Source organism: Pinus tabuliformis, chromosome 8, assembly GCF_031772625.1.
Source record: "Pinus tabuliformis cultivar Carrire ecotype Pingquan chromosome 8, CPIR1, whole genome shotgun sequence".
Taxonomy (NCBI): Eukaryota; Viridiplantae; Streptophyta; class Pinopsida; order Pinales; family Pinaceae; genus Pinus; species Pinus tabuliformis.
Genome location: NC_142294.1, coordinates 887477360 through 887492346, shown reverse-complemented (window position 1 = coordinate 887492346; position 14987 = coordinate 887477360). Strand labels below are relative to the sequence as shown.

The 14987-nt window shown below is 37.1% G+C and overlaps 1 protein-coding gene across 2 annotated transcripts; it reads right to left on the bottom strand.

The window, feature by feature from the left end:
• Positions 1-1223: 1223 nt before the first annotated feature.
• On the bottom strand, positions 1224-14005 carry LOC149238389 (ran-binding protein 1 homolog c-like). 2 transcript variants are annotated; one of them, XM_089373017.1, is made up of 4 exons: positions 13620-14005; positions 12345-12496; positions 12060-12185; positions 1224-1538 (listed from the first exon to the last, which is right to left on the bottom strand). In XM_089373017.1, the coding sequence occupies exons 1-4, from the start codon at positions 13793-13795 to the stop codon at positions 1525-1527; spliced, it is 468 nt and encodes a 155-aa protein (XP_089229143.1). In that variant the 5' UTR covers positions 13796-14005; the 3' UTR covers positions 1224-1524. The 2 variants fall into 2 exon arrangements, with proteins under 2 accessions (XP_089229143.1, XP_089229142.1); XM_089373016.1 differs by lacking the exon at positions 1224-1538 and adding an exon at positions 1850-1983.
• Between the last annotated feature and the right edge of the window lie 982 nt (positions 14006-14987).

Genomic DNA, 14987 nt, shown 5'->3' with positions numbered 1-14987 from the left:
TTTTGCATCATTTTTAACACCATCTCTTGCATCTAATGTTACATCATTTTGAGCATCCATATTTTCATTTATATTTGCATCTTATGTTGAGTCATGTGTTGTGTCCACCTTTGCATCTTATTTTGTGTCTAATGGTACATTCAATTTAGAGCCATTTTTTACGTCTACTTTTGTATTTGTTTTTGCACCAAGTTTTGCATCCAATTTTAAGCTATTTTATGCCCCTTTTTGCACCATTTTTTTGTGTCTATTGTGTCGAATGTTGCACCATTATTTACACCGACTTTTTCATCCAATTTTGCATTTTTTTGGTGTCTAGTTTTACATCGTTTTCACCATCCAAATTTGCATCTTTTTTTGCCTCATTTTGTGTCCACATTTGCATATAATTTTGTGTCTGAGTTCGAGCCTAAATTTGCATGTGATTAGGAATCATTTTTTACATCCAATATGACATCCTTGGTTTCACCTTTTTTCAGCCCCATTTTGCATCTTGTTTTATGTCTTTTCTTACATCTTTTTTTTTTCCTTTTTTGCACCCAAGTTTGCATCCCAAATTTACACCATTATTTGCATCATCATTTGGCATATTAATTTGTAACGTTTTTTGCTTCTTTTTAACGCTCAACTTTGCATCTTATTTTACATGTAGTTGTTGTCTTTTTTTGCATCTAATTTGGTGCCCATTTATGTGTCCTTGTTTTTGCCCAATTTGATATCCTTTTGTATGCCATGTTTTGTTCCCTTCTTTGTGTCAACTATTGCACAATTTTTCACTTCTAATTTAAAACACTTTGTATGTCAATTGTTTGCATTTTGTATTAATTCCTAGTTTAACATCCAATTTTACTTTCAATTTTGCATCCATGGTTACATCCGCATTTGACTTCTTATATAGAGTATATTTTTCTTTACATATATGACCCCCTTTATAGATTCATAGTGAAATATATTATAGCTTCTAAATATCATTAAAGCAGATATCACAATTCAAAATCATTTGTAAAGAAATTTAAGAGAAATTGACAACATCCATCCAAAAAAATAACAATGTGTCATTAACAATTTTCAAAACATGTATAAAATAGCAACATAATACTAATAAAATCAGTATTATTTTTAATCAAAACAAGTAAAATTCAAATATGATTAACAAATCAAAATATTTCATGAATATCGTTATTCTACGATAAATTAACAACATACATAAATCAAACCCATCGTTTGATTACAAAATCAAAATGTCTCATTGATATAGGGTAAATTCACAACACCCATCTAAACATAGCAATGTCATTCTACAGAATAATTTCTTCATAAAAAACAATGCATGTGCATGCCTAGCTACCACCACCAAGATCATCCTCATGATCATCTTGACCATCCTCATTACTCTGATCCACATCATCACCAACACCGCAACTATCATCATCATCTCCTCCTTCACCACCATCATCCTCATCCTCATCCTCATCATCTCCTGATATATGTTGAACATAATTTGGATCATCGTCTTGGCAATCATTACCTATAGCATTCTGACAAAAAAAATCAATATTACATGTTAGTATTAATTACATAACACAACGCATGTTTTTGTTATACAATGTTAACCATAAAATGAGGTAAGATATAATATCTAATAGTACTAAAAAATAAAATGAAAATATGGTTTAAAAGTATATTGGAAATCCAACTAAGATTACATACCATAGAGTCCATCCAAACAACAAATTCAACCCATCTCTTTTGTTGTAACACCTCCTTTTCCAAATGATTTGGAGGTCTTCCATATTTTAGTTCCTATCAATCAGTAAATAGGGAGAAATTAGATAACAATGACTTTCTTCTAGTACAAAATTTATTAAAAAAATATCACATGTTTAATATACTTACAAAGGTTGTTATCAGTGCTTTTAAACCTTTCTGGCCAATACGATGAGTGACTTTTGTCTTGGTTAACCTCGCCTTGGATGCCTTGTCCTTAAACATAAACCAATTCAATTTATTTTCACACAAATACATGTCTAAGATACTTATAAGTATTAATACATTCTAAATAATGTTTAATGAAAAATTCAATACCTGAATGCTCTCATTGCCGACTTTTCTTTGTGCATCCAACTTCTCATATGATTTTACAAGTTCTTTCCATACTTTAAAAGGTATGTCAATAGGTCTTTGTTTCAGTCTTTGATCTTGAGGCATTTTTTTAATTTTTCTTGTTTGGTTAAAAAAAACCGAACAAGTAATTCACATCAATGGCATGGGGACTCTATGGATATGTGTAAAAAAATGGCTATAAAGAAAACATCCAAAAAACATATGAGCTCTCCCTTTGATGGTCACTTGGGGCATATGGCTGGAAAGGAACAACTCCATTTTCGAAAATCAAGGACAATCCTTTCTCAAAGTCCTTCCTAATATTTGCTCCAAATGTCTTAAAATGAAAAACAAAATTCAAACGTCATCCTTAAACATCTCCCTTAAATATAACGTTGGACCATAAATTCTTCACTTTTATTGTTATCGGCTCTGGAATGATTTTTCTATATGCAATTATATAATGAAATATGTGTGCACTAATGAAAAAACATTGAGTTTCATTTTTCATAATCACAAACAATGAAAAAAGAATCACACGTAACTAGCATCATTTTGGAAATTTTATATTTATTAAAAATCTTTAACATGTTTTCCTCCCATATCTCATAAAAAGGTGTGAAATTTTTTATATACTCTCCAATAAGCACTACAACAAAACCAGCGATTTAAAGGTTTTACACTAAGTTTTTCAACATCGAGCTTACTAGGGCTTGCACCACCGGGGTTATTAGTAAGAATCTCATGAGGTTTGCATAGCCATGATTATTAGAATCAAAATAGTAGGATTTGCACTAAAAAACAGTTCATAGAGCTTTCCTACTGGGGAGAAAATCACAAGTTCAACTTCTGCAGTGCAGAGCACCGAGAGCTCGTAAGCTTTCTTCAGCAATCCACCTACATTTGGAAAATGTAGCCTGCCTGCTGGCGATGTTCTCAATCCTCTTCCTCTGCATCTTTCCCCTCACTATTCTTGTATGTCCTCTTTCGTTTTTCCCTCCAAACAAACCCTCTCAAATTGAGAAAGCAAAACAACTCACTCGATGAGAATCCGAATCCAATTATCGCTTCTAACAATAACCCAATACGATACCAGAAGTGATTACACAAAACCTCATTGACTCTTCATTTGTTTGGAAAAGAGCCAAGCATATACTTTTGACGAGGGTTTCCGTCTCAAGTCTGGCTCGCAGGACGTCGCTTAGTCAATTGTGAGAAAAGTTTTCCACCTGCCTGTCACATACGGTTTGTCACACTATATATTAAAATAAGGTTGATCATACTAACAATAAGGTTGTATAGTTTAAAAGGAGGGCTCTCCTGACTGCATTTGGTTGGTTTATAGAAAAGATTGCTGGAATGTGTAATGTGAATGCTCTGTTAATTGTTTTTTAAGCATTTGGAAGTATTAAAACCCCCTAGGATAATTAATGTAAGACCTGTTAATTAATGTGTAAAGATGGCTATTGTCCTTGGGCTACCTTAGCTGTTCGTGTTTAGTGATCTGTGGTATTATGACTCCTCAAGTCACTATTAAACCATGAGAACCATGCCCAGGCAGACTAGTGTGACATTGTGGATGAGAACCAAAACTAGACTCCTATAACCTCCTTTTTCATCCTTTAAATTGCAGAATTAACTGACTGTTCTAGTAATCGTTCTTGAGCACCTGAAGATGTGCACCCTAAATAATAAGAATAATACCCTGTAACATATGAATAGTCCATCCTGTGCATGTAGGATATGCACATGAGGTCCAATAAAATCACTAACCAGAATACCAGGTGTTATTAAAGCCTCTACAGGTTGATATATATGAATGTTACAGTGTGCAGGAGTATGATTCAATTCCATACGAAAATACAAAACATCTGATAGGATTTCCTTATACCTCATAGGCAAACAACCATTGTCCCTTCTATAGATGAGCAGAATAAGTGCTTGGTTCTCTACACTAAATAAAGACAAAGTATAGTACTTATTGCTGACAAAATAGGATTTAAATCGTGGTTCAATTGCTTGACATTCAGCTGGTCACAGAATTGTAGAGTGCATAATCATAAGTGATGTTGCGAGCCTCATTGCTCAAAGTCTAAGGGTCTTGCGAGCCATAATCACAGCCATGTATGGCATATCTTGTGATTATGGCATTTTATGAGGTCAATTCTTGTGAAGACATTTCAGTTTATAATAAATTTTGAACCTCAACAGAATTTTGGCAAGACCTGGCTGAGCTAGGACATCAACAACACAGCTGATATGAATGACATAATCTAGCCTCAAGAGGGAGCCTCTTTTGTTTCATCACTCTAACAATCTATGAAGTGGTGGAAAGCATAACAACTTCCCCTTGAATATGACACCTAAACTGAGTACAAATCCTAAATGATGCAGCCCTTGGTTCATGTCTCTCAAAGTATTGATATTTCAAATGTTGAAAGCTCTTGTGCCCATTTGATATGCATTTGATTGCAGTTCCCCTGAAGAAAGAATCTTATAAAGGTGAGGCCATGGCCAATATGTTAGCCATATCCATTGGAGTTGCCATTGCTTGACAAATTTAGTGTGATCAGTCCCACCATGATTCACATGGGCTTCTACTCAACACTGGCTGTTGCTATTGTAAGAGTCTTCAAGCTCATTGAACCCATAGTATTGATAAGTGTATTCTTTGGGTCTCTGGTTTTCAAATTCTGCCTATGTTTTCCTCTCAGTATCATTATTTCAAATGCTGAAAGCTCTAATTCCCATTGCTGTGTATTTGATTGTGGTTTCCCTGAAGAAAGAAGCTTATAAAGGTGAGCCTGAGGCCAATATGTTGGCCATATCCATTGGAGTTACTATTTCAGCTTATGGGGAGGCCAAGATGAATGCATGGGAGGTGATTCTCCAGTTAAGTGCAGTTGCATGTGAGACTACCCAATTGGTTCTCATACAAATTCCACGAACATCAAAAGGGATTAAGTTGAATCCCATCACATCTTTGTTGCTCCTTGTTGCCTTGTTTTTCTCAGCACCCCCTGGGCCTTAGTAGAATACCCATTTCTGATAATCAGGGTCTCTTCCTTTGATTTGGATTACATGACATTTCTGCTTGTGCCTTGGCTCTTAATCTTGCAGTGTTTCTTCTGATAGGAAAGACTTCAGCCTTGACTATGAATGTTGCTGGTCTTGTCAAGGACTGGCTGCTCATAACATAATCTTTGTCTGTAATAAATGAAAAGGTTACAGTCATAAACTTGAGTGGGTGTGGACTGGCTTTTCTGGCTGTCTGTTACTATAATCATTTGAAACTTCAAGCTCTCAAGTCCAATGACAACCAACCAAAGTACCTCAGCAGTGCAGCTGATGCCAATGATGAAGGAGAAGGTTTGATAATGACGAGTGGGAGATTCTCAATCAGAGATTCAGAATCAGTAGAGAAAAATCAAACTCAAGCTTTCGAGAATTTCTCGGGTTGACAGGGTATTATTGCAGGTTTGTTAAGAATTATGGGAGAATAGAAGCACTTGTAACAACATTATTGAAGAAAGATGCATTTTCATGGACTCCAGAAGCAATGAAGTCCTTTGAACATCTTAAAGAGGTAATGTGCCAAGCACTGGCCTTAGCTATGCCAAAATTCACAAAAACCTTTATTTTGGAATGTGATGCCTCAGGAAATGGAATTGGTGCTATTTGCAGTTGGGAACATCTACCTAGGACAATATCAACCAAGCACCTCTACTCAAATATGACAAACATATGTTGCTTACACATGCATGTAGCATTTGCCAAAAATTCCATGGCTACCTTACAACATGATGTTGGGTAAAAAGGCCAGTGATACAGGTCATAAATGCAGAAATAGACACTGAAACATAGTAAAATGCTGAAAATTCAAAATAGACTTTCCTCCCTCCCTCACTCTACAATCTTGAGGACAAACCATTGTATATGGGCTCTCAACACCAGTAGGCAGCCACGTATCACATAGATTTGTGAAAAAATTGCCCTCAAACAAGAACAAAACACAAACATTTCCAAAAATCTGCTCTTAAACAGTCAAAAATCCCACAGATTTTGATAAATCTACACAAAATCAACAGTGAAACACATGAATATGGATTTCTGATTAATCTACCCAATCTCTGTGGCAAAACACTCAGAAATCTATCAATTTCTTCTTGAATCACCAAATCAGCAACCACTTCTCCCAGATATACAAATCTCACCAACAATACAAGGAAAAACAGATCCAGTCCACTGCCAAATCATCTAATCGGCCAATAAAACTAAGAAATTTCAATGATTAACTATCTACACAGGCCTCTATTTCAATTTTTTCAAGCTTTGTCTCCAAGGGCTCTGCAACTGCTCCCGCACTTCAAAAAATCGAATCTTGTCTTCCTCGCTTTGTACGAGATACGCAATCGAATAACCCAACAACGTTAGAAGAAATATCATCGGGTTCTGGAGGTTTCCAAGCAGACTCAGCTTTCAACACCTTAATTAGTGGTTGGGGTAAAAAGTCAAAACCAGTTCCTCCCTCTCCTCAAAATTTGTAAAGAAAGCTGATAATGCTCCTACCACGGAGCTTCCTTCAGAAAAAATTCGAGTCACAACCCTTACCCTATCTGGGTCTGACTTCCTTGTCTTCCTCTTCCTTGCTGGGAGACTGACAGCCCCATCTACATAGGAAACTCTCTTGGAAAGTTTCTAGATAGTTCTGAACTGAAGCATAAACAATATGTTTGTCCTTGTATTTGTGTTGAAGTTGATCTAGAACAAGCTCTTCCAGAGAAAATAATCCTCAAAAATGGAGACTGAATCCATGAGCAGACTCTGGATTATCAACAGATCCATTACAAGTGCAAGCTTTGTCACGAATATGGTCGCTTTGCCAATGATTGCAAGTCCAAAACCTCTGTTGTAAGTCCCTCGGGAGAATGTCATGTCCCTAAGAAAACATGTGCAAGGCATGTCAAAGCTGGATCTTCGTTCAGGAAAGAGGTTGTAACTACCACTCCTTCTAACCCTTTTGACCCTTTCACTACCCTTCCTGACATGGTAACCAAACAACAGAATCTGTTTGCCCTGAAGCAGATGACCCTCCTGCTGATTTAGTTAGTCTTTACACCTCTCCTGTCATATCTTCCTCTCCAATAAAAAAGAAAAACCTTCAGTGGACAACACAGCCCCCTCACCCCATGACCCTGCTAACTCATCTCTCATTGAGAAGACCTCGCTAGTTGAACCTCTTAACAACGAAGGGTCTCCTGTTCCTCATCCTAATAGGAACATCAACGCCTCCTGCAAGTAGAAGAAATCAGACTCCTGGGCTGATGGGGAACATCTTGAGCATGTTGAAAAGGGATTCAAAAAAATGGGAAGAAAACCTCACAAGGAGAAAAGAGATGACGCCACTGCCATTGAGAAAATATTAGGCAAGCAGAAAACATTAGAACAGCAACACAAAAAACCAGCAGAATGCCAGAAAGGAATCAATGAAATACAGGGACAAGGAGAAGGAAGCATCTCTGCGCACCTCTCAATGAAAATAATTTCTTCGAATATAAGAGGTTTGGGGAACACCATCAAAACCCTGGCAGTAAAGGATATAATAAGGACTGAGAAAGCAGGCATTTTATTCCTTCATGAAACAAAGATGGATGCAAATGAATTTGAAAAAGCCAAGCAAATTTGTTGGGCCAGCAGCAAAGGTGCAATAGTCAGTGCGAGAGGGGACTCAAGAGGCCTTGCCACCCTATGGAACCCATACAAATATCAAGAACTAGAAAAAAAGACAACCAGTTCTGGATTAAAACTGTTTTGAAAGACTGTGACAAACAAAACTGTGGCAGTAAAGAAAATCCATCTGGGTAAAGCCAAAGAAGGTGTTAATGTAACTGCTTTAAGAGAAATCAAATTATTGAAGGAGCTTTCGCATCCAAGTATAATTCAACTAATAGATGCATATCCACACAAACAGAATTTACATATTGTCTTTGAATTCATGGAGAGTGATCTTGAGATTGTTATAAAAGACAAAAACATAGTTCTCTCCCCAGCTGATATAAAATCCTATATGCAAATGACGTTGAAGGGGTTTGTTGTTTGTTATAAAAAATGGGTTTTGCACAGGGATATGAGCAAAAAGTGCAGTATGTTGGAGCATGAGCAACTGGGGAAGTTGGTCTTCATCAACTACAACATTTGGATGCTCACAAAACAATTGCAGGCAAAGGATCTAGATCCAATTTTATTTGATAAGGTTGATCTAGTCTTTCATTGGGTCTTGGAGGATGAATCTCCTACTAATGATTTGAGTTGGCTTGATTGAAAACTCTTGGGATTCTCTAGTGTTTTGTTATCTCAAATAGAAACACCACATACATTTGTATTACAATTGTTGCTTTTGTCTAGCGATGTGGTCTCTACCCATAGCTATGGGTAGAGAGTGAATTTGATATTGTCCTAGGTAGATGTTCCCAACTACAAGCTATGGGTAGAGAGTGAATTGGTGCTATTTGCAGGGAACAGGCCAGTCATTCACAGTGAAGAAGATAATGACAAGATTAGTGTATAATGATGGACAGGATGGTGCCATGGTGCCAACCTAAATCTCAAGTAAGGAGACATCTGTTCATCAATTTGTCAAGAAGCATGGCCTACAATTCAATTGCTCTAAGCCTATCACTTCTTCCACCTGTCAAATAAATTGTTTCCTGTTTGTTTAGTTGACTATGGTTCTAATAAATATACTATTGTTTGATGTAAATAGACAAAACAAAACAAAAAATATGGAAAGTTGTGACCCCATTTTCTAACTACAAATTGAAATCGGATTACCATAGTGACCACCTCTGCTTATTGGAATCAAAAAGGGGGTGGGTTAACCCAATACGATACCAGAAGTGATTACACAAAACCTCATTGACTCTTCATTTGTTTGGAAAAGAGCCAAGCATATACTTCTGACGAGGGTTTCCGTCTCAAGTCTGGCTCGCAGGACGTCGCTTAGTCAATTGCGAGAAAAGTTTTCCACCTGCCTGTCACATACGGTTTGTCACACTATATATTAAAATAAGGTTGATCATAATAACAATAAGGTTGTATAGTTTAAAAGGAGGGCTCTCCTGACTGCATTTGGTTGGTTTATAGAAAAGATTGCTGGAATGTGTAATGTGAATGCTCTGCTAACTGTTTTTTAAGCATTTGGAAGTATTAAAACCCCCTAGGATAATTAATGTAAGACCTGTTAATTAATGTGTAAAGATGGCTATTGTCCTTGGGCTACCTTAGCTGTTCGTGTTTAGTGATCTGTGGTATTATGACTCCTCAAGTCACTATTAAACCATGAGAACCATGCCCAGGCAGACTAGTGTGACATTGTGGATGAGAACCAAAACTAGACTCCTATAACCTCCTTTTTCATCCTTTAAATTGCAGAATTAACTGACTGTTCTAGTAATCGTTCTTGAGCACCTGAAGATGTGCACCCTAAATAATAAGAATAATACCCTATAACATATGAATAGTCCATCCTATGCATGTAGGATATGCACATGAGGTCCAATAAAATCACTAACCAGAATACCAGGTGTTATTAAAGCCTCTACAGGTTGATATATATGAATGTTACAGTGTGCAGGAGTATGATTCAATTCCATACGAAAATACAAAACATCTGATAGGATTTCCTTATACCTCATAGGCAAACAACCATTGTCCCTTCTATAGATGAGCAGAATAAGTGCTTGGTTCTCTACACTAAATAAAGACAAAGTATAGTACTTATTGCTGACAAAATAGGATTTAAATCGTGGTTCAATTGCTTGACATTCAGCTGGTCACAGAATTGTAGAGTGCATAATCATAAGTGATGTTGCGAGCCTCATTACTCAAAGTCTAAGGTCTTGCGAGCCATAATCACAGCCATGTATGGCATATCTTGTGATTATGGCATTTTATGAGGTCAATTCTTGTGAAGACATTTCAGTTTATAATAAATTTTGAACCTCAACAGAGTTTTGGCAAGACCTGGCTGAGCTAGGACATCAACAACACAGCTGATATGAATGACATAATCTAGCCTCAAGAGGGAGCCTCTTTTGTTTCATCACTCTAACAATCTATGAAGTGGTGGAAAGCATAACAACTTCCCCTTGAATATGACACCTAAACTGAGTACAAATCCTAAATGATGTAGCCCTTGGTGCATGTCTCTCAAAGTATCGATATTTCAAATGTTGAAAGCTCTTGTGCCATGCATTCGATTGCAGTTCCCCTGAAGAAATAATCTTATAAAGGTGAGGCCATGGCCAATATGTTAGCCATATCCATTGGAGTTGCCATTGCTTGACAACTTTAGTGTGATCAGTCCCACCATGATTCACATGGGCTTCTACTCAACACTGGCTGTTGCTATTGTAAGAGTCTTCAAGCTCGTTGAACCCATAGTATTGATAAGTGTATTCTTTGGGTCTCTGGTTTTCAAATTCTGCCTATGTTTTCCTCTCAGTATCATTATTTCAAATGCTGAAAGCTCTAATTCCCATTGCTGTGTATTTGATTGTGGTTTCCCTGAAGAAAGAAGCTTATAATGGTGAGCCTGAGGCCAATATGTTGGCCATATCCATTGGAGTTACTATTTCAGCTTATGGGGAGGCCAAGATGAATGCATGGGAGGTGATTCTCCAGTTAAGTGCAGTTGCATGTGAGACTACCCAATTGGTTCTCATACAAATTCCACGAACATCAAAAGGGATTAAGTTGAATCCCATCACATCTTTGTTGCTCCTTGTTGCCTTGTTTTTCTCAGCACCCCCTGGGCCTTAGTAGAATACCCATTTCTGATAATCAGGGTCTCTTCCTTTGATTTGGATTACATGACATTTCTGCTTGTGCCTTGGCTCTTAATCTTGCAGTGTTTCTTCTGATAGGAAAGACTTCAGCCTTGACTATGAATGTTGCTGGTCTTGTCAAGGACTGGCTGCTCATAACATAATCTTTGTCTGTAATAAATGAAAAGGTTACAGTCATAAACTTGAGTGGGTGTGGACTGGCTTTTCTGGCTGTCTGTTACTATAATCATTTGAAACTTCAAGCTCTCAAGTCCAATGACAACCAACCAAAGTACCTCAGCAGTGCAGCTGATGCCAATGATGAAGGAGAAGGTTTGATAATGACGAGTGGGAGATTCTCAATCAGAGATTCAGAACCAGTAGAGAAAAATCAAACTCAAGCTTCAGGATTAGGTATTTAGATCATTAATATTGTCTTGTGCTAGAGATTACTGTTCTTGGATTGGCTCCTCTATGCCCAGATCTATTTGCAGGGAACAGGCCAGTCATTCACAGTGAAGAAGATAATGACAAGATTAGTGTATAATGATGGACAGGATGGTGCCATGGTGCCAACCTAAATCTCAAGTAAGGAGACATCTGTTCATCAATTTGTCAAGAAGCATGGCCTACAATTCAATTGCTCTAAGCCTATCACTTCTTCCACCTGTCAAATAAATTGTTTCCTGTTTGTTTAGTTGACTATGGTTCTAATAAATATACTATTGTTTGATGTAAAAAGACAAAACAAAACAAAAAATATGGAAAGTTGTGACCCCATTTTCTAACTACAAATTGAAATCGGATTACCATAGTGACCACCTCTGCTTATTGGAATCAAAAAGGGGGTGGGTTATGCACAATCCTCCGTATCATTTGCTATTACCAGAGATAATTAAAGCCACCCTAAACTCAAGTCTTAACTATGCTGATAGGGTGTTTGGGGAGGGGGATCCCTTACCAACCCACTATAATCTGCACAAAAGCATCCTAAGAACATATGCAAAATCAACCCTTCAATGAAATGATCCAAGAATATAGGTACTCAAACATTGATTTTATCAAAGAAAAATACAAGACAGAAAGAAAAGATCATAACAAGGATTAGAAGAGTCTAAGAACAGTGCTCACTGTCTACAGAGCCAAGACGAATGCAGAAGAGTTCTTCCTTCAGTTCCCCATCTGAGAAATCAGTTGCATGCCAGACCCAAGTTTTATCACTACCTGCGTGCTCCTGAAGTGACATTGGGGAATGAACTGCAAGGCAAAAAAAAAAAAAACAATATAATCCAGATAATAAGGATCAACACAAATTCTCGGCACAGAAAGCCTCTTAAAACTTGGACGTAAGATAAGCTATTACAATCTCAGGGGGGAAATTACACAAAAAAAAAACAAACAAACAAATTTACATACTTAAATGGTTTGCACATATTTTCAATGTCTTGGATTGCCTCATGACCAGCCAAACCTTTGTAGTATCCTTGTGCTTAAGAAACTTTACTGTTCCTACACCACGCTCCTTCCATTGATTCCCATCCTTGTCAAACCTGTACAGCTTCGCCTTCCTGCAGGGTCAAACATATAAAAAAGAATGGGAATATTAATAAACAATGAAACTGCATTAGGATCATTTTAAGAGCCCATGGCATCCATTAGAAGTAACGTCCGCAATATCCCACCATATCAAATGCATTCAAAGATAAATTACCAACGACCTATTAAAAACACAGGAGATATTCCTTAACATTACCGAAAAGGATCCCACAAAAAAGCTCAATAATAACATCAAACATGTAAGAATACAAATCATCAACTATTTAATAACAAAAGAATGCTCATCCCATACATCCCCATAAAGTACAGAAATGATCAACAACCTGTTCAAAACATCATAGAAAGTCAACGAAAACAGTTGACAAAAGACCAAAACAGACATATGCCTGAATCATACCACCTCACAACATAAAAAGACAAATCACCCTAATGCCAATAACCAAAAGACAGATTATCAAATAGGCCCAATTCAGTATTCAATGGCTAATCCAAAAACCAAAAAATACGAAACCCCGTATGCTTAACAATAACAAATGACCATCACACCCCCCACTAAACCAGAATAACAGAGAAACCATCATAGATTCTTCAAAGACATTGAAAAAAGGATGGCCTATAGTTCAACAAAATATAAAAAGACTCGTCAAAATACAAAACCCCCAATGATAACAAATAAACCATCAAATGCATCCCCGAAAAAATCTTCATCGGCAGCCTATCAACATAGGAAAACAATTATTACAGACCATAATGAGATCAAAAAATGCTGATCAAAATATCAATGGGACATCAAAACAACAAGAAACTCACAAAATACACAAAAAAGCAAAACCCTAATTACCCGATAAAACAAACCATAGCCCGCTAAATGCATCTACCATAGAGTTTCTTCAGCACCCCGTTGAAATGACAAATCCGATCATCATCAACAGGCGAACAAAACATCGAGAACCCGATAAAAACAGATCTTACTAAAAAGGAGAAAAATTAGAAGTAAATAACTGCCCAAATGCATCTTCCTTATAGTCAAGGTCCCATTTATGTGCACAGGAAAAGGGCCACCGAAGAGGCCATGAAAACAACTTTCAACTGAGAAAACAAAATCATGAAATAGCCATGGATTAAGAAATTTACATGTCAAGAAGGACATCCTCCTCTTCTTCGCCCATGGTGACAGTAACCTCCTCAAGCTTAACAATGGGTGCAACCTGAGCTCCAGTGTCCTCTTCCTTTCCGGCATCATCCTCGTTCTCTCTCGAATCGTCATCTACTGCCCGTGTAAGAACAGGATCCTCCTGAGTTCCAGCCATCCCAATACCAGATAGTGCACAGAGGGAGGGCTCGAATGAAATCGATGGATCCAAAATATGCCAGAAACTCGCCCAATATCAGACACGAATGCGAAACCTCGAGGATTTTGGACAAAGGATTTAACTGTGCAAAAATGCTTCGAAGGCAAAGGGCAAAGAGGTCGACGGAGAGAAAACTCTCTATATAAGGGTTTTTGAGGTCGATGGAGAGAAAACACTCTATATAAGGGTTTTGAAGAGGGAAGGCCGGTAGTTGTTAAAGATTGAGAGTAAAAGTAGCATCGTTAAAGATAATATAATAAATTATTACAGGGATGGTTGGGGGGTTTCAAAGGGAGAGAAGGCCATGGAATAACCCCTAAATCATCTCCAACATGAGAGGCCTACTTCATTCATGTTGTCATGTTGGGACCAGAGGTTGTTGTGCGTTTTTTGTTTTTGCAATTTTGAACTCTTTCCTCGGTGATATATTATTGTGTTTATTGTAATAATAATGGGATGGGGTTGAGGGGTTTGTAAATGAGATAAATATGGAAAAGTAATTAGAAATATTGGTTTTAAATTATTATAATAAGTATTGTTGTGGTTGATCCATGATAAGTTGTAGGGTAGTTGGTTTGTATGGGGTTTAGTTGTTACGAGGTCTTAAGTTCAAATGTCATGGGGAGGGGTTGAGAATGGAAGTCATTTTGGGGGCATCAAAACTATTCTAAGGGGCATCTTCCACTGAGCTTCACACAATCCTCGATGTTGAGGATGAAAATAATATGAATATGCCAAGCTCACTCTACAGCCTAGTATGGTTACGGCCATGTTTGTCCATCATTCCAAGGGGCATCTTCCACTGAGCTTTACACAATCCTCAATGTTGAGGATGAAAATAATATGAATATGCCAAGCTCACTCTACAACCTAGTATGGTTACAACGATGTTTGTCCATCATCAAAGTTGAAATTTTGCTAGTGTCGGCCAAAATAAATTTAAAAAAAAAAAATTAAAAAAAAAAAATACAAAACATTTAAATAATGTTTGCTCATAAAAAATAATTGCCAATGAAGAAATTGGATCCCTCTCCGCTCATATTATATCTATATTTAAGATGGGTCTATGCTAGTGGATAACACAAAAATCACAAAGTGAAGAAGAGTTTAATTTCAAGTCAAAGCAAAACTTTGGGACTAGCGCAATTCA